Genomic DNA, 22,450 nt, shown 5'->3' on the forward strand with positions numbered 1-22,450 from the left:
CTAACACTGCGTATCTACGTTCCAAATACCTGAGCCTGGGCACTTGGCATGGTCGGTTATTTCAACATTAATTAGAATGTCTGCAGCTGTCACAGAGAGAGAAATGCTGTTGGCCCTTAGCTGGACGGTAGGGTTGTGCCTTACTGAAATGCAAGAGTGATTACAAAAAGGCTTCAGAGAACAAGCAACCTTTATCTCAATTCATCCCATTTCTCATGCTCATCTTCATACCTGAATAACCTAAAATGGTCAATTATCTATGCACATACCTGCATGCACATGCAGATACGCACACATGCACATATATAATAATAAAGACCAATTAGCCCTTTCCAAGTGCTCTGGAAGGAAATTAGTGCTAAATGACCTCGATTTTGAAAACCCCAGAAGGGCTTTCCTCAAAATAACGTTTGTAAAGGACTCAAAGATTTGAAGTGATTTCTGCTCATTGGAAGCCCACGAACTACTAATCCAAAGCTTCCTTAGAAAAATACTTTTCAGTGAATATCTCCACCTAGTGTTTCATATCAGAAAGCCAGCTTATCTTATAAAAGAGATGAATTTCCTCCAAAAGACAAGCAGCTACCTTTTGGAAACTATCTCCTAGTTTGGACTTTGGACTCTTCAGTATAGTAAGAAATCTTTATCAGGTACATTTTATAAGCAGTGCTTTAGTAACAATACAAATTCCCTGGCTTCATGCCAATTTTTTTTTTTTTTTTGCTATTTTGGTGCTATTATATTATACATATGTTTATTATACAATTAAGATCAAGTTACATAATAAACGTTTCTGCTGTCCCTCTAAATAAAGACCTCAGCTAATGAGAGCTTTTCATTAAGGCCTTTAAGGCACCGTTTGGCCCCCTTAAGCATTCTCAAGACAACTATATTTAAAAATGTTTATTCTGCTTGTCTATAGTTGGGAAAGTGGTTACGAGTAGGGCTTGAAATGACCCGTGTTGCTTACCCATATGTCACGCCTTCATTATCTCAGACAAGCAGGCACTCTTCTACCTTATCCTGAGGTGGACCAAGACCACACATTAGTAGAAGTCACTTGAACTTACAAGTAGAAACTTTTCCTAAGGGTCACAGCCAAAGACATGGAATAATCAGCATTCAGAAATGTTTATGACCCCCATTGCCTAGCCCTTACCACTCTTCTGCCTTGGAGCCAAGGTAAGGGTTTGGAGGGAAGGTAAGGGTTTAAAAAAATAAAAAAGAAATATGTTTACTAATGCCAAATTAACCTTCTGAGCTGGAATTTTCTAGCTTAATTTGTATTACTGCTCTACGAGGTAGGCATTTCATCATTTTTCTTTTGCCTGTTACTTCCCGACTACAAAAGAAACATACAGCAAAAGAAAAGAATAAGGGAGTTTGGCAAAAGCCATTGCACTATGGTCCAGGCTTGAATTCACACAGTGCGTGCGATCTCCTATTTTTTTTCCTCCAAGGAAATCAGGATGCTTTCACATGATCTCGGTCTGACTTTCACTCAACCTCAGCCACCATTGGACAGTGGAAGTCAGGCTATGTCCCAAAGCCTGAGATAGATATGGGCAGTTAACTCAGTCTGAGTTACTGATCAGATGCAGAGCACTGATGTAAAATAGAACTACCTTTGCCGCTGTTTGATCTGGTTTCCTTAATCAATATTCAGATTCACTTCATTTCCAATTGCCATTCACTCCCTTTTGAGGAAAAGAATGAAAGGGCCGATAAAGATTGACCAGAAATGGGCATTGAACACTTCTAGATCTGTGATCTCACCAGTGTGGGTATTCCCTCCAACTGGGGCAGACAGGTACTATCTATGCCTTCTCGTCTTGGGTGATTCATATCCATGTCAGCCTATGAATCCCCCAGTCTACCAATGTACAAGGAACCCTTTGCTTAGCTTTCCTGACTTCACATGGATAGCAACACAAAATGAAATAGGCAGTAAATATGGGTGTAACTCCCTAAAAGTGTTTAAGCTGAAATTTTGCGAAGCAAATTTTATTTTAGTTGTGCCACAGAGGTTTCTATTTTTAAAAATCGATGAGCAATAAAGAATAAAAAATTTTAAATTGATAAGGAATTCTTATACATGGACAATTCTTTATCTGAATCTCAAAATGAAAAAAACACTCATTCTCTTTTCTCCTAAATCTGTGCTTCCAACCTAACTTTCCTATTTCTGTCAAGGGTGGTATCATCTTTCTGGTCACCCAAATTCACAACCTAATCCCCATTCTAACTCTTCATTCTCACTAACAGCCTCCTCCCCAACCATACTGAGCTATCAGTCTTATCGATTCTGTATCGTCAACACACGCTCCCAAATCTCTCCCCTTCTCTCATCTCCCCAGACTCTCATTACCTCTCACCTAGGCTAACACAATGGTTTAACTTACAGCTTTTCTGTATCTTGTCTCTCCCTTCTGAATGCCAATCTCTGCATTATATGCCAATTTATAGATCTAAAGTGTTATGTCTGGCCATGGCATGCCTCTGCTCAAGAAGCAACAATGGCTCTCCATTACCTTTAGGAAAAAATACAAACTCCTCTGACATTTAAAGTCTTTCAGTCTAATTCTAGCCTTTCACTCTTAAAAAAAAAAAACTCTCACCTTATGTCTTAGAATCAATGCCAAGTATCATTCCAAGGCAGAATAGAGGTAAGGCCTGGGCAACTGAGGTTAAGTGACTTGCCCAGGGTCATAGAACTAGGAAATATCTGAGGTCACATTTGAACCCAGGTCTTCCTATCACCAGATTTGGCTCTTTAGCTACTGAGCCACCTCACTGCCCCTCCAACCTGTCTTTCCAAACTCATCACTCAACCTTATCAAATTCACTCAAACTGCTGTTCTCAATAGAAAATATTATCTGTTCTCTGTATTTGTGCAAATTGGTCTCCACATCTGTTTTCACTCACACTTTTCAGAGCCCCTGCCTCCCTTCGAGGCTCAGCTCAAGGGCCACTGCTACTCCAGTGCCTTAGTTATTCATATAACCTTCATTTACTTTGTATCCCTTGAGTGGAATATAAGCTTCTACAGGCACATTTGCATTACGAGCCTCTAACAGCACATAGTGGGTATTTGCTGCTTTCTTGATAAATCATTTCCATTTTTTTATCTATCTATAGCAGTGGTAACCACAAAGATCTTCAATTAACTTGATACTGCCCCTAAAAGGAACTCATTGCCAGTACAACTACCAACGCCCAAGTTCACATTCTTAATACTTAAGCTATCAGAGTAAAATTTAACGTTTTGTAATTTTTCTTCCACTGTCTAAAATTTCTATCAAGGGCAAATATTTATTCCTATCATAATGCCAGTTGTGGCTTAGTGGATAGAGTACTGGACATGAAACCAAGAAAAACTGGGTCATTAGTGTGGCCCTGACTCAGTTTCTCTGGATCTCAGTTCCTTAATCTGTAAAAGGGGTAAAACACACTTTGTCAAAATGGTTTGAAAGCATCAAGTTGGATGATATAAAGTATTTTGTGAACTGTAAGGGGCACTTAGTATTAATTTTAGTGTTTGAAAGGGCACATAGCAAATATGTATGCCAGTCTTGGCTTTGGGGCAGAGGAAAAATAACAACGAAACAGTGCCTGGTATATAGCAAATCCTTAAAAAATGTTAGTTGATTAAATGTTAACTCGATAGTAATGCCTACATTATATTCAACTATGCATTTTCTATGTGCTGGTCAACATGCCTTGCATGTGAGGCATTTAAATATTTAATTTGAATTATAGTGAAGCAGAAAGATGCACAAAGCTACAAAAGGTTCTGGAACTCTTACCCAGACTGAATTAATAGGAAGTGGCAAATTACTCTAGACCATATAATCAGACAAGAAGTTGAGAATAGAGGATACATTTTTAATCTTTATAGCTAGAACAAAAACTAGGTTATATATGTCTAATAGTAGAGCTGGAACCCTGATCTTCCCCCCCCTCCCCAAATCAAAGTGTAAGAATTGTCTGACATGGTCATTTCAGGCAATTCTCTGTGGTTCAAAGTCCAGGACTCTTCCTGCCAAAAGGATTTCCCCAAAACCCAACCAATAAAATGCTATGCAATTTTCTAGTGAGAAAAAAAAAGCCAACTTTATATCACTGGCCATTTAGCACTATCTGAATGAAAATCAGAGTTTCAAAAGAAAACAAATTGGCCCCTTTTTACACATCTGCTATGTGAACAAAGTTGAACAATTATCAAATCAAAGATTAAAAACATTAGGGGAGGAAGAATTCCACAGGCAAGACAGACATCCAAAATGGCTCAACATAATTTATTTTTTTATGTTAAAATGTACAGAGTTCTTTTGAAAGTACTTGCTAGAAAGGGAAAAAAAAGTGATATTACATACAAGGAGAGGAAGGGAGGCCAAATGGCCCAGGAGCGCATGACATGGAGAATTACAAAGGCATCTAGGCACCCCTTCCCCTTAGCTTACAAGTCACCATGAACAAAGTACAAAGAGGTTACAAAACAGGAAAAGCAAATATAAACAGACAGGAATAGACTTAGCTTCATTTGTACATGCGGCTTTTAGAGGCATCTGGAGCTCTATTCACACACTCTAGAGATCTCTTTAAAGAGAATTTTATCTTTCTTAAAATAGTTTTTAATATTCTACAACAAAGATAAAAAATTTTAAAGATGGAATGAAATGAAAAAGCTCTTATTTTAAAAGGCATCAAAGTCACTAACAGTGAGTTTTTTTTTAATTTCTTTTAGAAGATTACCCAAGTTATCTTGCTAAAAATACATTTTTTTTTAAACAGAAGTGAAAAAATGACAGGTACCAATATTACTGTGTTGGATAATTTCTTTTATAATATAGAAAAGAACGTTTTTCTCTACAATAGTTCTACAGTCACAAAGAGGCTTGTGGAAAAGGGAGCTGCCCGATTGATTTTTTTTTTTTAAAGAAAGAAACCAAATCAAACACAACCGCAAACCAAAAGAAACTGAATTCACGGCCCTCGTTTCAACAGCTTCTCCTTCTGCCTTGACCCACCCTCCTCCCAATATACCTCCCATCCCGCCCCCCACCCCAACCCAACCAGGAAGCAATGACACAGCTGAAGATGTAGGAAGGAGAGGGCAGCACAGTGCACTTTCTACATAGATGATTGGGAATTGGAATAGTATATACAGAGAAACTGGGTCCTACACAGCCTTGCACATGCTCAAATTAATAGCAATAAGATGTGGAATTCTGCCTTTTCTATCTAACACTTAATTGGGAAAGTCAATTTAAGTGCATCTGGAGAAAAAAACCCAATAATCTGTGCATTTGAAAATTTTTAATGCCTAATTAGTACTTTTAAAATTTTATCTATATAAAATATACAAATAAAGGAGATAACACGCTTATGAGTATTAAGCAATATTTCTCCCTTTCGGATTGTGACTGCATATACAAAATAGTATAGCAGTTTCCATCTTTTCACTGATGGAAAATGTCTTTTTCTATCCCAGAATAGAATATCAGAAAAATAATGGAGAACTGATTGTACAAGGGGAAGGAGAATGGGGCTGGAACAACATGTTAACTTACTGAAATCCTGCTGACTAGACTGTGGAATTGTGCTGGTGGCCTGTCCTTCTTCTAGTCAATCACTCAAAGGAGATGGGTTGATACACTCTAATTCACAGGGGATGAACTTAGGAAAAAAATTCTCAAAAGACCTGGGAAACTGGAGGTATGTGCTATTTGAACAGTTATATAACTCATGTCATAAATTCCCTTAGGAAACACAGACATTTCTCATTATTCCTTTCAACATTAAATAAATAGTGACAAAAAATTTTCAGATTTTTTTTAATTCACTGAAATGTATAGTTTTTCCACTGATGCTTAGTGAATAATGTAATTTAAAAAGAGGCAAACCACTGGAGACTGCTATTTGAATTCAGTCAGATTTGAAGGCTCAAGAATCAAGACCCTTAGCATTTCAAAGTACATACTAAAAATAAGAATTCTGATGGATTATGAGATTTATGGCTGATTCACTAGGTGGTTAAAAAGAAGAGGTCAATTTCGTCTTCTTGATGGTCAGTTGAACTTCTAAATTCATACAATGACTAGATTTGGATTGCAAACAGCATTCCTCAGAGATACGGCTGTAAGATGAAACAGCATTTTTTGTGTCTCTGAGTGCTGGATGAGAATATTAGAAAATTACATTATACTTGGTTTAAGCAAAACAAACATTCCAATGAAATTCTTCTACAAAGAAAAAGATGTGGGAAAGGTTCAAGAGGTATGTATAAGGAGAGGAGGGGATTTAAAGAGGAGAAATATTTCCTGCCTCACTTTAATAATAATAATAATATTAATAATAATAATAACAATAAGTTTAAGGAGTTTGGGTTGTTCTCCATGTCCCCTTCCGAGCCTCCCATAAGTGCCTCCTGCTGGAATGAAGTAGGAAATGAAAGGTTGGGTTTGGAGGGAAGGGTCTGCTTAACCCTCGAGATGTATAGCTAACACTTAAAAATGACAACATTGGGAGCTGCACACAGTGAGGGGGGAACATACATTTTAAAATAAAATAAAGATAAATTCACTTTTACACAAATTCTGTCCACGTGGTATGTAAAGAAAGTAAGGCTCTTTTTAATTATGAAAAGATTTTGTGCATGGTTCCCCCCTCCCTAAATCCATTTTTAGACGAATTCTACTGTAAAATGTTTCAGGATTGTGAAGAAAACCAAAACCCAGAACAAAATGAACCAAAAAAAAAAAAGACCAGGCTTTCTAAAAATTAAAATAAACCAAAGAAAAATCCCTCTAAATCTACAGCAATATTTTAACTGGAAAAAGGTCCATTTTCTCTGGTTTGTCAGTATAAAAGGTTCCTTTATTTATATATATTTAAGTTTTTAAACTGCAAGTTCATCTTGCTCATCTTCTCATGTAAGGTCCATTAAGAGACTGCTTGGGCACGCCAGCAGTATTCATGTAGCTGTGATGGGAGGGGCCAGTGTACATCATGTTCCCATGAGGGTTTGGCTGCATAGGCTGCTGGGTATAGGCCTGGCTCCCCATCATTCCCATCTGCATCTGCATAGGATACTGTGCTGTCTGGTTCATGTAGGCAGGGTTACTATGGTAACTGCTGTTCATCATGGGCTGTGTCATTCGGTAACTGTTCATGGCATTCAAAGTGTTCATATTCATGGAATTGACATTATAGGGGGTCGTTGGCATTAAGTTAACCCCCATGTTCATGCCACGCTGAACAGCTAATGCACGTGGGCCAGCCTGCATGGCAACTGCTGGCGGGCTGCGACCATAAAGCTGCTGCTGGTGAGCAGCTGCCGAGGGCAGTGGTGCTGATTTAGAACGGATGGAAATATGCCCCTTGACTGGCATTTGCCCTTGCAACCTCTGAGTGTGGGGAATGCCAATGTTGGTGGCAGACATGTTGCACTGAAGCAGAGGTGATGTGAGGTTCATGGTAGTAGATGCCAGGTTTGGGGGTGGTGTCATGGTGGCTTGTGCTTGAGGGGCCCCAGCTAATGGATGGGATGGAGCTAGCTGAGCCAGTCCTGTGTTGGATAAAGAAACACTGGTTGCATAGGAAGTCACAGCAGGAGAATGGCTATAAGGCATGGCATGTGGGTCCATAATGGTGTTAGTCAGCTGCTGCAACTTGGCTAAACTGAAGGTGGCTGATGGTTGGGAGTAGCTGCTGGCACCAAAATCCCCTGGAATCCTTTCATAGATACTTATGTTCCCAGTGCTTCCGGATTCCGGTATTTCCATGATCATTGGGGCTGGAGTGAAGCTGTTATTCATACTACACTGTGACAGCGGAGGCTGCTGCTGGGGGGGTGGAGGGGGCTGAGGAGGCTGGGGCTGGGGCTGGGGCTGGGGCTGCTGCTGGGGGGGTGGCGGTGCTGGCTGCTGCTGCTGCTGTTGCTGCTGCTGCTGGGGTGGCGGTGGCTGCTGCTGCTGGTTACTTGGTGGCCTTTCCACCACACAACTCTGAGGTGACTTGATGTTACAGTTGGTGGCAGGTTGCACACTGTTCTGCTGCATCATGCTACAGCTACTGCCCATATTGGCCATTTGCTGAGTGACAACACAACTGTTCTGAGTGAGGCTACTGGAGGAGGACAACCCTCCATAAGAGCAACTGCTCTGAGAAGAGTTATTTCCACAAATGCTGCCACCCATTGTGGAATCATAGCTGCTAGGGTTCTCATAATTTTCTGTGGTGCTCTCAATGCTACCCAGGTCACTGAAGCCACTGTCCACCACCTGCTGAGAGTGGTCTGACACCGAAGGCACATCCATCATGGGGCTGGTCTCCATGTTCTGCATAGAGGGTGCGGACAGGGATCCTTGCTCAGGGCTGATCTGGGTATAACCACTCTCAAGAGCAGGCACATTGGGACTGCTGACTGAACGGACCGATTGGCTAGGATGAGACTGAACAGAAGATATTGGGCTGTTGTGTTCCGAAGCATGGCAGTCTTCAACCATTGATATCTGAGGGTCTTCATCAGCTTGGGTATAACTTTGCAAAGTCTGACAAGCCGCAAGTGTTTCTTCACAGTCCTGGTATGTCCCATCGTGTTCATTGCTTTCTTCCTGGGTCAGTGACTGTACCGCTTGCACTGTTTCCAAATCCAATTCACTATGAGGAATCTCTTCTTCTTCTTTTAATTCAATTAATTCCTCCTTAGTATTTGTTTCTTCTTCATGATCATCCTCAGACCCTGGCATATGTTCTGAAACAACTGATGTCTCGTGGGAAGTTTGTTCTTCCTCAGAATCTGGTTCTGTTTCATTTTTGCTCTTTATTTCCTCTCTATTGTTCTGTGTATTTGCTTCTAAAAAAGATTCCTGACCCCCAGGTTCCTCCTTGACGCCTTCTCTAATTGTCTGTTCCTCAGATTCCTTTTTCTTTGTGGATTCTAGATGACCATCATCTTCATCATCTGCATCATGGTCCTCATTCTGGTTTGTTCCAAGGGTCACCTCATCCTCTTCTTCATGTTCCTGCTCTTCCAACTCTGGCTGCTCTTCCTCTGATTGCCTTTGTTCTTCTTCTAAAACCCGGGGTTTCTCCTCAACTTCTTCTTCTTCTATCTCAGGTTCTTTAGATTCTGTCACTGGGCTACCACGACTGTCCACTGGGGAAGATGCTCTTACTTCACTGCTGGTTGTATCTTCTTCTTCTCCCTCTCCTCCCTCTTCTATGTCTCCAAGCATATCATTCTCCTTCCTTTCTTCAGCAAGGGGCAAGTCTTCTTTTGGTTTAGCAGCCTCTTCTTTCTCTTGAATTTTGGGCTTACGTCCAGGCTTAGGAAGGGGTACCATGGAATCAGCTCTACATTCTTGAGTAGATACTGTTATCATTTCTCGGTTCAGCTTGAACCCTGGTTTTCGGCCAGGCCTTTTCTTCCAGTGGATTGGTTTACGACTTTTGCCTTTGGGCCATCCTTTTTTCTTTTTCAAAGGTGTAGAAGTATCTGGCTCAAGTGCGGAATCCTTCACATCACATTTTCTCAACATGGATACTGGCTTCAGGATAGGGGTGCCTGTGGAGGAAACAAAAAAACAGTTACTGGGCTTTGAATTTTTTTTCTAGCCTTTCCTTGAGAAACTAAAAATATTTTACAGAGATGATGTTATATATAATCACAAACTCCTTAGAGAGGGGGCATCGATGTAGCTCATTGACTATTGAACAACTCACAAAAAATTATTGTGAACCTGGGCAAATCACTTAACCTCCATTACCTGGCCCTTACCTGAGTGAGAGAGAGAGAGAGAGAGAGAGAGAGAGAGAGAGAGAGAGAGAGAGAGAGAGAGAGGGAGGGAGGGAGAGAATGAGAATGAGAATGAGAATACAGAATATACTGTCTATATGGCTAAGGAAACCAAGACAAAGTAAACTGGCATAGCTGTCAATGAAATCCAGGCAAACATGTGGTCTACCACTATTTAATATTTAACATTGTTTTTCTATGAGACAAAAATGCTCACAGATTAACCCAACCTTTTTTTTCCTTTTCTACATCAGCAAAATTTATAAAAAAGGTCATTCACAAATTGCAGATTACAAAATCTTGAGATAGTTCTCTACTCTAAAGTATTGTTCTGGGCTATGAAAACTACTGTTACTATCATTAATTCATTAATGTTCGATTCATTCCTTTGGGTAACTCATCAATCCTATAACAGATGTTTCAAGTACTATATTCCTAGGAATTTGATATACAAGCAAATCCCAAAGCATGTGTACAGGACACTTTAGTGTAACTAAATGAGCACTGGACTAAGAAGTAAAGAACCTAGGAGACATAGTCCTGGCTTTAGTTTTCTCCTTTGCAAAATGAGGCTGGCAAGATGATGTTTTAAGGTCCTATCCAGTGTCAGAATCCTACAACTATTTCACAGAAAACAATATAAGTAATGATGAATCATATGAAATCACAACTATATGAATGTTCATCTAGAATAGTGAGGTTTGGATTTTTGAGAAATGAGAAACAATAATTATCCTAGCTTCAAGTCACCTTTTTCAGTTGATCAAATAAGCATTTATTAAGTCTCTGCGCTATGTATTAGTTTCTGTACTTAGGAGTAGGGATACAAAAAGAGGCAAAAGACAGCCCCTGCCCTCAAGGAGCTCAAAATCTAATCTGAGTCAAGCAAATAAAAACAAAGTTATATCCAAGATAAATAGGAAATAATTAACAAAGGGAAGTGCTAGAATTAAAGAGGATGAAGAAAAGCTTCTTATAGAAAAATGGGATTTTAGCTGGGACTTGAAGGAAGCCAAGAGGCAGAAATGAGGATGGAGACTGCTTCAGACATGGAGGACAGCCAGACAGAATGGCCAGAGCTAAGAGATGGAATGTCTCATTTGTGAAACAACAAGGAGAGATCAGTATCAATGGATGTGGTAGGAAGTAAGGTATAAGAAGACTGGAGAGGATGAGGTTATGAAGAGCTCTGAATGCCAAAAAGAAGATTTTTGTATTTAATCCTGGAGGTGACAGGGATTTTATTTAGTAGGAAAGTGACATGGTTAGATCTGTCAGAAGCTTTAGAAAGACAAAAATAACCAGAGTTCTATTTTCAAGTTCTTCTCTCTCCTTTAAAATGAATCTGTAATACAAAGAATAAATCATCCAACTTTCCTTTTTCTGCTTAAGATTTTTTTACCTGTATAGATTTCTTTATAGCTACCAACTTTATTACTTCAGATAGTTTCTTACAACATTCCAGAAAGCTAGAGAGACCTTGTTATAAATCCTTATTGAAAAAAAAACAAGAGAGAGAGAACACATGCTTTCTGCCTGGTGAATGGAGGAATAAGTATAATAGACAAAAGTAAACATACAGTGAAAAATAGGTTAAAATATATACATATAAATTGTTAAAGCAAAAACTTATAAAGAAAAGAGAATCTATCATAAGAGATAAGAGAATGTCTAAACAGTAAAAGATGGCTGGGGAACTTAACTGTAGAAGAATGCCAAATGAAAGGGGAAAAGTTAAACATGCAGGAATAAATTACCACGTGATTTATTATTTGACTTGCATCTGACTACTGTGAGAGGTGGTGTGCCAGAATGGAAAGAGAGCTGGCCTTAAACCTTCAAAGGCTATAGTCCAAATCCCACCTGACACATAATTGGGTATAGGGCACTGGGCAAATCATTCTTAGATAACTCTTTAAAACTATATGTAAACATCAGAGAAGGTGCCAAACTACTTTGGTATAGAGTTTCCTATACCAATGAAATCACAGGTCTGGTTCCTATCCCCACCCACCACCCACTCCCAATCCCCTTTTGACTACTATCTTCTAAAGATACCAAATAAAATCTTTAGAAAATCAATCATAAGAATGCAAAGCAAATTTGCAGTTTATTTTTTTCCTAGGGCCAACTCTGGCTAACCTAATTAATTTTTATTACTTAATACAATCCACAGGATGTATTGTCATTTAAAATATCAGTTCACAGTAAAAAAAAAATAAAATAAAATAGTTCACAATCCAACTATCAGTGAAAAAAAGGTAAAAAAGGTCATGAAGAAGAATGGGTCAGTGAGTGAAATTACTCATAGGAAGGGAAAGAAAGATTATACATGGAAGGATTACCAAAGAGAAATATTATAGGGTTCCCAAAGTTATACTTTTATAAACTTGGCAAGAGAATTATATAAATTAATTCAGGATTTGTGGAATTCCTTTTTAAAATTCTTTAAAGATGGTTATATAGTCTGAATTATAAGAACAGATAATTAAAAAGTTCCACCTCACATACCATCAGCATCATCTGATTCTTCCTCTTCATCTTTAGATTTCCTCTTAGAAGAAGGTCGATGCCGAAGAACCTCTTGTGAGGGCAAACGATGAAAGTATCCTCTGGGAAAGAGTTCGTTTTCATCCTCTTCTTCCTCCTCTTCATCAATTTCAAATGTAGGCTCTAATCTTGGCATTGGCCTCTCAGAGTCAGAATCTTCAAAAGGTTCATCTAAAACTTCTGTGGTCTCAGAGATAGTTTCTGTGACCACACTGCTATTGTGGTGTTTTCGCTTTCGGACTCTCCTCCTCCGATGAAGAATTGGTTTCTATTTTTTTAAATAAAAGAATTCTTTTAGTACTATCAATCAAACCAAACCACCATAATCAGAAGTGAGACAATTTAATAAAAGGAAAATTTCCATTTCTGTTGGTGACAGGTGTGGTTCCTCCCGCCCCCCATTTCACAGTATGTTTTGGAAGATAGAAAGGATGCATTACTGTCTACTATTAGATTTTTCTAATGTGTATGAAATCTTCCTAAGTTAGATGTTATACATATAATATAACTGGTTACATAGATGAAGAGCAATTGATTGTTGCTAAATAGATTAAACTGGCGTGTCTAAAAATAATAACAAGTCAACATTTATAAAGAGATTTAAGGTTTGCAAACTGCTTTACATGTAATCTCATGTGATCCTCCCAATGTTCAGATATAATTCATTACGTTTATTTCAGACTATTTGAAGAAAAGGAACAGCCTGGAAAAAGGAAAAAGACCTTCAGTACGTAAGTAATCTTCCCTCTACCCAGAGGTAATGCATAATTTCTCCATGCCTCAAGAATCAAATGAAGACACAAAAACATTGCCTTATAGATCTTATGTAGGTTAAAGGGGGTGGGGGAGGGAGGAAGAAAAGAAAAATAAGGTTAATAGAACATAAGTATAAATCTAAAATGTTTGTAAAGAGGAAGCTGTGCTAGAAAAAAGATGACTAGACAGAAATGCTAAATTATTACTTGGTGTTAACGAAGCTATTCAGAAATAAAAGCAATTTTGCTCCATTAAACGTGTCACAAAAAGCATTAGCTACAGAATGAATCTGACAGTACAATGACAAGAGATTACTAATATTAATTCTAATTTATTTAATGTTATTTTATTAGGACCCTGAAAGGGCATTACATAGTATCTTATTGATAATGCCTTTTAATGACCTTCTGTGGGAGAGAAACAAAAAGAGACTCTTTCCAAGTTACAGAAAGTGCAAAATAAGCCATGAAAACTAAGAAATGTGTTTTGTGATCGTGTAGTTAACCACAGAACCAGAGTCAGAACTCCATTCCTTCCATTTCCATTTTAATTTTCCTATTAGCAAACATAATTTTCAAATATTATGAAAAATTATACTGCTGAAGAAATGAATCCTACCATATGGTTTTGAACTGGAGTGGGCCTGGCAATGAATCTGGAATCTTGGTCCTGAACCAGACACCTACAGAGGTGCCTAGAAATTTGCATAGCCAATAGAGGTGAAGGCACTCTGGCTGGCTCACGTTATGCTGTGGGTGGCATTCCTAACAGAATACTCCCTAATGTACACAATTACATAGCTTAATGACTCCCTTTGACTCTTGCCAGGGTTACTATTGCTCAGAACAGCACCTACTAAAAAAATCATTGTGTTTAGAAAAGGGTCCATTTAACTAAAACATTCAAGGAGGGAAGGCGAACCATGAGAGAGACTGGTGGGGAGGATAGGAATTACAGGAAGAATGGCAGAGCCATCCCATCTTCTGAGGGTCTCCAGAGAAGAGTCCCATCCACTTTCCTCCTAACTTGATTGGCTCTGCTGCCTCATCATAAACGCCCCCACCCCATCTTTGCAAACTTCAAGTGTTTCAATTCCCTTGCGAACTATAGTTTAAACTTCAAACCAAAGGTCTGTTATTTAATTGCTTTTAAATAAGCACATAATCTTTGAGCCAATTCCTGAAGGTTATATAGAAATATTTTCTTTATCCATCATAGAATGATATACAAATCAAATCTATGCCTGGAATAACAATCAGTGGCTGCATTCCACAAATGCATATAATTTTAAAGATAAAAATCAACAATGATTTTTGGTTTTTTTGTACATTTTTTTTGTAAATATGTATTTGTAAATATGATTTAGTTCTGGCAATATTCCAGGAAGAGGTAAACCCACATTTTAAGCTACAATCAGAAGACAGGAAATATAATGCACTATACCTTTCGTTTTAATGTGGGTTTAGTAAGCACAGGTGGTGAATTTGACCGAGGACTCTCAGGTTCTTCTTCCTCTTCACTACTCTCACTAAAGCCCCTCAAAATGGCTCTGTCTCCATCATTATATCGGTGAGGCAACCTATCACTTCCATCTGGTATTCTGCACTTGAGAGGTTCTGGGCTTTTCTTCAGTGGTCCTCGGGAGGACCACATCTCCACACTTTCATTTATTCGCCTTTTAGGAACTTCTGGCTTTTCATCTTTGCCAAACCGCCCTTCTAAAGCTGCCGAATGCTCTTCACTCTCAGTAAACTGCTCCTGGGAGGCTTCAGATTTTTCCTCACATTCACCATATCGCCCCCGAGGAACTGATGGTGTTTCTTCCAAGGGCAGTTTAGACTCTTTCTCACTAAAAGGCTCTCGGACTTTTTTGTTCTTTCGTCCCCATCGACCTCTCCGAGATGGCTGACTATTTGCTGGAAGACTATCCAGGGGGAGAACTTCCTTGTTTAGTCGTGTAGAATTGGCTGGTACAATAATATCTGGTTTCTTTTCATTCTCTATTGAATAAGAATCTTCTTTTTTCTCCCAAGACACTGGCTTTGCCATCTGATTCCAAAAAAATAAAAATTAACCTTAGTTAGTTTTTTCAGTCTCCTACTGGTTATGCCTACCTCCTCCAACATTTTAGGTGCTAAGACAAGGCAGGAAAGAAAGTTGTTAAGAAAAAGGAAAATGTAAGCTAAAATAACATCTAGCTTTTAAAAATACTTAGACATTTAATATAAGATCCAGAACCTAATTGACCTGAAATGCATCCATAGTCATACAGAATTGAAAATGTTTTCTCTGCAATGTATGATGTAATATTTAAAAATCTACAAAATACAGTTTTTTGACAGGGAGATATTTATACAATTTTAATATTTACCACATTCAGAGACCACAGATTGACTGACTGACTCCTCGCTCTCTCTGACACTCTGTCTCTCCCCAATTCATTATGCCTTATTTTCAGAATCATGTTTTCCTTAATTACTAGGTAACCTGCATTGCTCAGAAATTAAGTGTCCACCTATAATTTCAAAACAGAATCTCCATATGAAACACATTAGAATCATTTTGATGCCATTAATAGCAGCTAAGAATAACAAAATATAGATCATAAGATCAATAACTTAGAGCTGGAAGAGACTTTAAAAGTCATCTTTTCCAATGCTCTATTTTTACAGATAAAGAAACTGAAGCCCAGAGAGATGAGATGATTTGCCCAAAATCAGTTTATTTTTTAAACCCTTACCTTCCATCTTAGAATCAATACTAAGTAATGGTTCTAAGACAGAAGAGCGATAAAAGGTAGGCATTTGAAGTTAAGTGACTTGGCCGGGGTCACACAAGTCTAAAATAGCTTTTTAGTAAGAGGCAGCACTAAAATCTGAAGTCAGGTTTTATGATTTCAAACTCAGTGTTATTTCTTTACAGTATACCTACCAATCTTCCAAAAAGTTCTATTTTTAAATAACTAAATATGTACATCAATTTTAATGAGCAGACTACAAAGGTAAATTATGAAATTTTATATAATATATATCACAAACTGATGTCAACTTGAAACACAAGAATAATAGGATCACAGATTAGGAGCAGAAAGAAGCTTTAGAAGTCACCTAATCTTTCTCCCTTGCATGTTTTAGACAGAGGTAGGATCTGAACTCATATCCTGACTCGAAACCCAGTATGCTTTCCAGTGTCATGTAATATCTCTCAAGATGCTTTTGACCTGGAGGGGAGGGGACAGGAGAACCTTTACTTATGCCCTTACGCTGGAATCCAGTTCCTTTTCCTGGCATTGTTGCTCTTCATTTTCACCTTCCTCTGCATCATCTTCCTCTTCTTCTGAGACTACAGAATTGGAGACAATGACAGGAGTCCAACGCAAGCATTCAGGATCTACATCTACAGGTCTCAAATTCACTTGAAGCTTTGCCATATGATCCTGGATCAGTTTTTCCCGGCGGATAATCACAAATCTGTAATCAGGAAAAAGTCTACAGTAGTCAATGATGTGTAGGGTACACACAATGAATAAAAAGCTACAAATAACCTGGCTACAAAGAAATTTAGGTAATGATGATGATGACAGATGTTTCATGTATCCTACTTTAGAAAGAAGCAGCCAGTCAAACTAAAAAGACCAAGAAATGTACATGATGAGGGCCAAATCCTCAAATATCACCATACAAAGGCTCTTCACTGTCCTCTGAACAAGTCTTACAAATCTGTTTATATTTTCACCTTCCATTTTACCTACCCACAACTATTCATTCTTCAAGACTTAGCTGAAATCCTTCACTCTGCATATACTTCTCAGAACACTCCAAGCTCACAGTGATTTTCACCATACTTTTAGATCCCATAGCACCTAATATTTGTAACAATTTTGGTATTAACCTCACATTACCTTATGATTGATATCCTCCATTTGTATTATTAGCTAACTTCTCACATGTTTCTATTTTCTCTCCCCAAATTTCTAAGGAATGTAAGCTCTTTGAGGCACAAATCACACCAGTGTCCCTAGGAGTACTTGTTCATAAAGTAGGCACTTAATCAATGTTACCTCCTGACTGTCATCAGTCACAGTTTATTATCATACTAATCAGTTTTTACTATAATAATTCAAGAAAAATAAGATAATCTCAGTCCTCAAGAAGCTTATGGTCAAATAGAAAAAATAAGTAGCTACAACACAAGACAGAAAACTACTAACTGGTATAAGAGAGGTATGGAAATATGTAATAATAAAATCATAATGGAGTTTAATAACATTCCTTCTAATTGGGTTGAATATTGCTAAACTGATGGGAAAGGTTTTTAGGACTCATTTCATGTATAAATTCAGACTAAATTCAAATGGAATAAGAACAAAATCAGCAAAATAATAATGGAGGTTTTAAGATACAATAATTATAACTGATCTTTCATCAAATTTCAGCCTTGGGTTATTCTACTTGTCTACCTTCCCTATTACTATTCACAGAATGCTGAATAAAGCTGAAGGAAGTCTTATAATCATGCTAATAATTATTACATTCATATTTTCCAACTTCAGCTGGGCCCTCAATTCAGCATGACATTCCTTTTATTCCTCACTACTTGATTCCCTATCTCACTTCAGACATAAACTATTCCAAACTTTCTCATTTCCTCTTTCCCCTCCTCCAATTAGACTGATGAGAACTTTCAAGAATGCTCAAGTCTCTTTCTTGTGCTTAAGAAACGTTCACTAGAATCTACCATCTTCTCAAGCTAAAATAATATACTCTCCTCTCTTTCTTAGCCAACTCTTAAAACTTAACTCCCCTCTTTGCTTCTAATTTTTCCTTATTCTCTTATTTACTCAACAAGCTGCAACATAACCTTCAATCTTATCATTCAACTGAAACTGCTCTCTCCACAGTTACCAATAATGTCTTAATCACCAAATCTGATGAGCTTTTTTTCATTTCTGATCTTTCTCAGCCTATCTATTATATCATAGGTATCAAGGTGGCACAAGAGAATATCAGATCTGCAGTTAGGAAGACCTGAGGTTCAAATTCAGCTTCAGATGCTTACTAGCTCTGTGATCCAAGGCAAGTCACAGAAGTCTTCCTCAGTTTCCTCATCTTAAAAATGGAAATAAGCAACTGCACTACTGCAAAGGAATGGCAGTGAGGACAAAACGAAATTTTTAAAAATGTGCTTTGCAAACCATAAAGTGCAATATAAATGCTATCATTTACTTTTTTTGATCACCCTTTGCTCCTAGGTAGTACTCTCTCCTCTATGGGATTTTGTGACACTATGTGTGTTGACTGGTCAACTCTTACCTAACTGACTGCTCTTTCTCAATCTCCTTTGTAAGTTATTCATTCATATCACAATCCCTAACCAGGAATTCCCCAAATTCTATAGTAAGCCTTTTTCTCTTCTTTCTCTACATTTTCTCTTGGAAACCTCATTAATTCTCAAAGGTTTAACTACTATCTTTATGTAGATGATTCCCAAATCTATATACCTAATCTTAGTCTCTCTCCTAAGAGTTAGTCCTGTCATTAACAATAAGCCTATTAGATATTTCACACTTGATGTCCCAGAGATAACGCAAATTCAATGTGTCCAAAAATTAATTATCTTTCGGAATTAGATAACACATGTAAAGTTCTTTATAAATTGTTATTACTATTATTATTTCCCTCTAAAACTCTTCCTTTTTTTAATCTATCCTATCTCTGATAAAGGTAACATCAACATGCAAGTCTCCTAAGTCTGTACCATTGTTATATCTTCATTCTCCTTCATCTCACATGTGCAATTCATTGCCATCTCTTGCCATTTGTACTTCTACTAACATCTCCCAAAATCCTCTTTTTCAATTCATATAAAAATAATAGAATCACAACAGAATGAATGTAGAAGATATGAGAATCCAGCTATTACACCAGACATTAAAGAAATTTGGAAAAATGTGCAAATCATCTCATTTTCACTAATTTTTTTTTTTGTTTTGGAAAATATTTTTCAAAAAAATATTTGTGCTAATACATAATAATTTTATTATCACTGTTCTTCAAATGGATGAATATTTCAAAATTTTATCAGTTTTAATTTCTAATACAGCAAACATCAACAATCCACATAAACAAAATCTCTTTGGAATCATTTTCAAGGATATAAAAAGGTCCTCAATAACTTTTAAGACTATTAGGGGGGAGAGGGGTTAGCTAGATAACTCAAGGATAGAGAGCCAGGCCAAAAGACCAGAGGTCCTGGGTCCAAATCTGGCCTCAGATACTTCTTAGCTATGTGCTTCTGGGCAAATCAATTAACCCCCAATTGGCTAGCCCTTACTGCTCTTCTGATACTTAGTACAAATTCTAAAAAAAAAAGGGTTTAAAAAAAAAAGATTATAAGGGGATAATGACACCAAAAAGTTTGAGAACCACTGTTCTACCACATAATATACACTCCTCTGTTTCACTAAACTCATCATAAACTGGGCACCAACCTCTCTCTTTCCTGACTCATTAGACATTACTTCTCTTCCTTCATTCTGCAGTCAAGCTAACTGGTCCACTCTATTCTTCATCCATTTCCACATCTTTGCATTCAAGTTATTAGAATGTTCCCCCTCCCCATCTCTACCTCTTAAAATTCCTACTTTCCTTTAAAGACTAAGCTAAAGCTCTGCTTTGTACATGAAGTCCTCCTTGATGTTCCCAACTGCTAACAATCTCCTATGAAAATACCTTCTCTTTAACTACTTTGTAGTTAAGGGGGGCAGGGATGGGGGACTTGTCCTACCTCTTAGGAAGTAAGCTCCTTTTGATCAGGGGGTTATTTTAATCTTTGTATTAGTATCAGCATCTAGTCTAATCCCTGCCAGATGGTAGACAATAAATACCTGTGATCAACAGTCATTCAGTCAATAAACATGTAACTAAATGCCTACCATTGTGCTAAGCACTGAAGATACAGATATGAAAAAGACAGTTCCTACCCTTACAATCTGATGGAGGAAGACAATTCATAAAAGGAAGCTGAGAAGAGGTGTGGGGATAGTAATGGGACTTGATGGAGAAGTCCAAAGACATGTGGCTAGGTAGAAAATGAAGAGATGGTTAGTCTAGGCATTTTCTTAAGAGGTATGGGAACAAAATTCTCTGCTTCACTTTCTAACCCAAGAGGTCTCAAGTAAGAGGATCCTAATGAGATCTGAGTAGCAGGACTGATGTCATCTTGCAAGATGATAAGGTTCCTAAGGATATGATGGAAAAGTCCAAAGGAATCTGGCTGGGTAGAAATTAAGGGCTTAGTCTACAGACACTGGAGAAGAGCACTAGCTAGGAGACTAGACCTATTTATTATACAGGAAGAGGCTGTGCAATGAGGCAAGACGAGGTCCCAGACTCTGACCAAAGTATATAGAGTGCAGTTAACAGGTACCAACAGACAGCTTCATGCTGACTAACCTTTCCAGGTCACAGATCCAGGGCAAACTAAAAAGGGGGCATCTGCTATTCCTGGATAAGGAGACCTTGATAGAGTATCAATAAAGGAGACGGTTCAGAAGCCAAAAGCTGTGATATGGCTCAGACCACAGAGTGGAGAAGGATCTCAGTTCCCTCATCTTCTCTAGTTTGAAACTACAAAAGAATAACCAGGACAGAAATCCCAAACCAAAGGAAAGCCTGTAATTCTGTCACTCAACAAAAAGAGCTTCTGGACCAGTAACAGTCTATTGAAACTCAAAATGGACTAAGCCCATGGACTGTTGCTCAGATCCAAACCCAAGTCATAAACTTGTACAATTCAAACTAGACGGGGCAACAATAAGACTGTGTCTGGGATCAGACCCTTCTGGGAACACTAAAAGCTTCTAGATCTCCAGCTTGTCCCTGAAATCCTGTAAAAATACAACATTCATTACCACAAGAAGTATCAACAGTCAGACCAGCTCAGACCTTCTCTCTAGAAGTATGCAGAACCTAAACCTAACATCAAGTACAAAGTTAGGTTATAAGCTGGAAGAATGAGTAAACAAAAAAGAATCCTACCATAAAGAGGTATTATGGTGGCAGAGATGCTTAAGACATAAACACAGAAGAAGAGAATGACTCCAAAACACCCATAGTGTAAGAGAATTTAAAAACAAACAAACTTGGAAACAAGTTCAACTAGAATTCCTGGAAGAGCTGAAATGAGAGTTTTAAAAAAGAGTTTTAAGTGTTTTCATAAATTAAATGAGAGCACTTGAGGGGGGAAGAGAGGGATGGAAAAGAAATGAGAGTCATGGAAGAAAAAACTATAAAGGGAATTAATAGCTTGACACAAGAAGTACAAAATCCTGCCCAGGCAACAAACTCTCTCAAAATTAAAATACACTAAATAGATTGAGTCAATGACTCCACCAAAAAAAATTAAAACAAAATCAAAAGATTGAAAAATAGAAGGAAATAAAAGGTATCTTGTTTTAAATACAAAGGACCTAGAAAAGAGAAGATGTAGAAAAAATTTAAGAATCTATGGAACACCATTACCTTAAAAAGAAACCAGCCTTCAAAGACCAAGAAATCTTAAAAAGAAACTGGGCAATTAGGTGGTTCAGTGGAAAGAGAATCAGGTCTGAAGACAGAAGGTCCTAGATTGCGTGACCATGAATAAGTCCATTACTGCCTAGACCTTGCTAGTATTCTAGAATCAACACAGGGCATAGAGTCTAAGAAGGAAGGTATAGGTTTTATTTATTCATTTTTAAGGTTTTTTTACTTTCATAATTACATATAATAATAATTTTCAATATGTTTTCCAAATTGTAAGACCCCAAATTGTCTCCCTTACTCCCTTCCCTCCCCCTCCCAAAGATGGTAAGCAATTTGATTCAGGTTACACTTGTCATGCAAAACACACTTCCATATTGATCACTGTTCTAAGAGAATACTCATGTAAAACCCAAAAAACATGAATAAACTAAAGGGGGAAAAAGTAATTAAAAAAAATTTTTTTTTAAACCCTTACCTTCCGTCCTGGAGTCAATACTGTATATTGGCTCCAAGGCAGAAGAGTGGTAAGGGCTAGGCAATGGGGGTCAAGTGACTTGTCCAGGGTCACCCAGCTGGGAAGTGTCTGAGGCCAGATTTGGACCCAGGACCTCCCGTCTCTAGGCCTGGTTCTCCATCCACTGAGCTACCCAGCTGCCCCCTTAAATTTTTTAAAATTTAATTTTTATCTGAATTCCAACTCCAACAGTTCTTTCATTAGAGATGGCTAGATAGCATTCTTTGTTTTAAATTAAAAAAGTAAGAGCTTAAAAGAAAAAGGAAACTGCCCAAACCTCTTAGAACCACAGGGGTAAAGTA

General features: G+C 37.9%; 1 protein-coding gene across 7 annotated transcripts in view; it reads right to left on the minus strand.

Moving 5' to 3' along the window:
- Positions 1–4,278: 4,278 nt before the first annotated feature.
- The window catches only part of KAT6A (lysine acetyltransferase 6A), a 153,170-nt gene continuing 134,998 nt past the window's right edge, over positions 4,279–22,450 (minus strand). For 5 of the 7 annotated variants that reach the window (XM_056813590.1, XM_056813594.1, XM_056813591.1 and 2 more), the window contains 4 exons: positions 16,372–16,597; positions 14,553–15,158; positions 12,315–12,621; positions 4,279–9,572 (listed from right to left, as the gene is read on the minus strand). In XM_056813590.1, the coding sequence (XP_056669568.1) occupies positions 6,925–9,572; positions 12,315–12,621; positions 14,553–15,158; positions 16,372–16,597 (3,787 nt within the window). In that variant the 3' untranslated portion in view covers positions 4,279–6,924. The remainder of the gene's footprint in view (positions 9,573–12,314; positions 12,622–14,552; positions 15,159–16,371; positions 16,598–22,450) is intronic. The other 2 variants (XM_056813593.1, XM_056813595.1) reach the window with 1 other exon arrangement.

The sequence above is a fragment of the Monodelphis domestica genome, chromosome 1 (assembly GCF_027887165.1).
Source record: "Monodelphis domestica isolate mMonDom1 chromosome 1, mMonDom1.pri, whole genome shotgun sequence".
Taxonomy (NCBI): Eukaryota; Metazoa; Chordata; class Mammalia; order Didelphimorphia; family Didelphidae; genus Monodelphis; species Monodelphis domestica.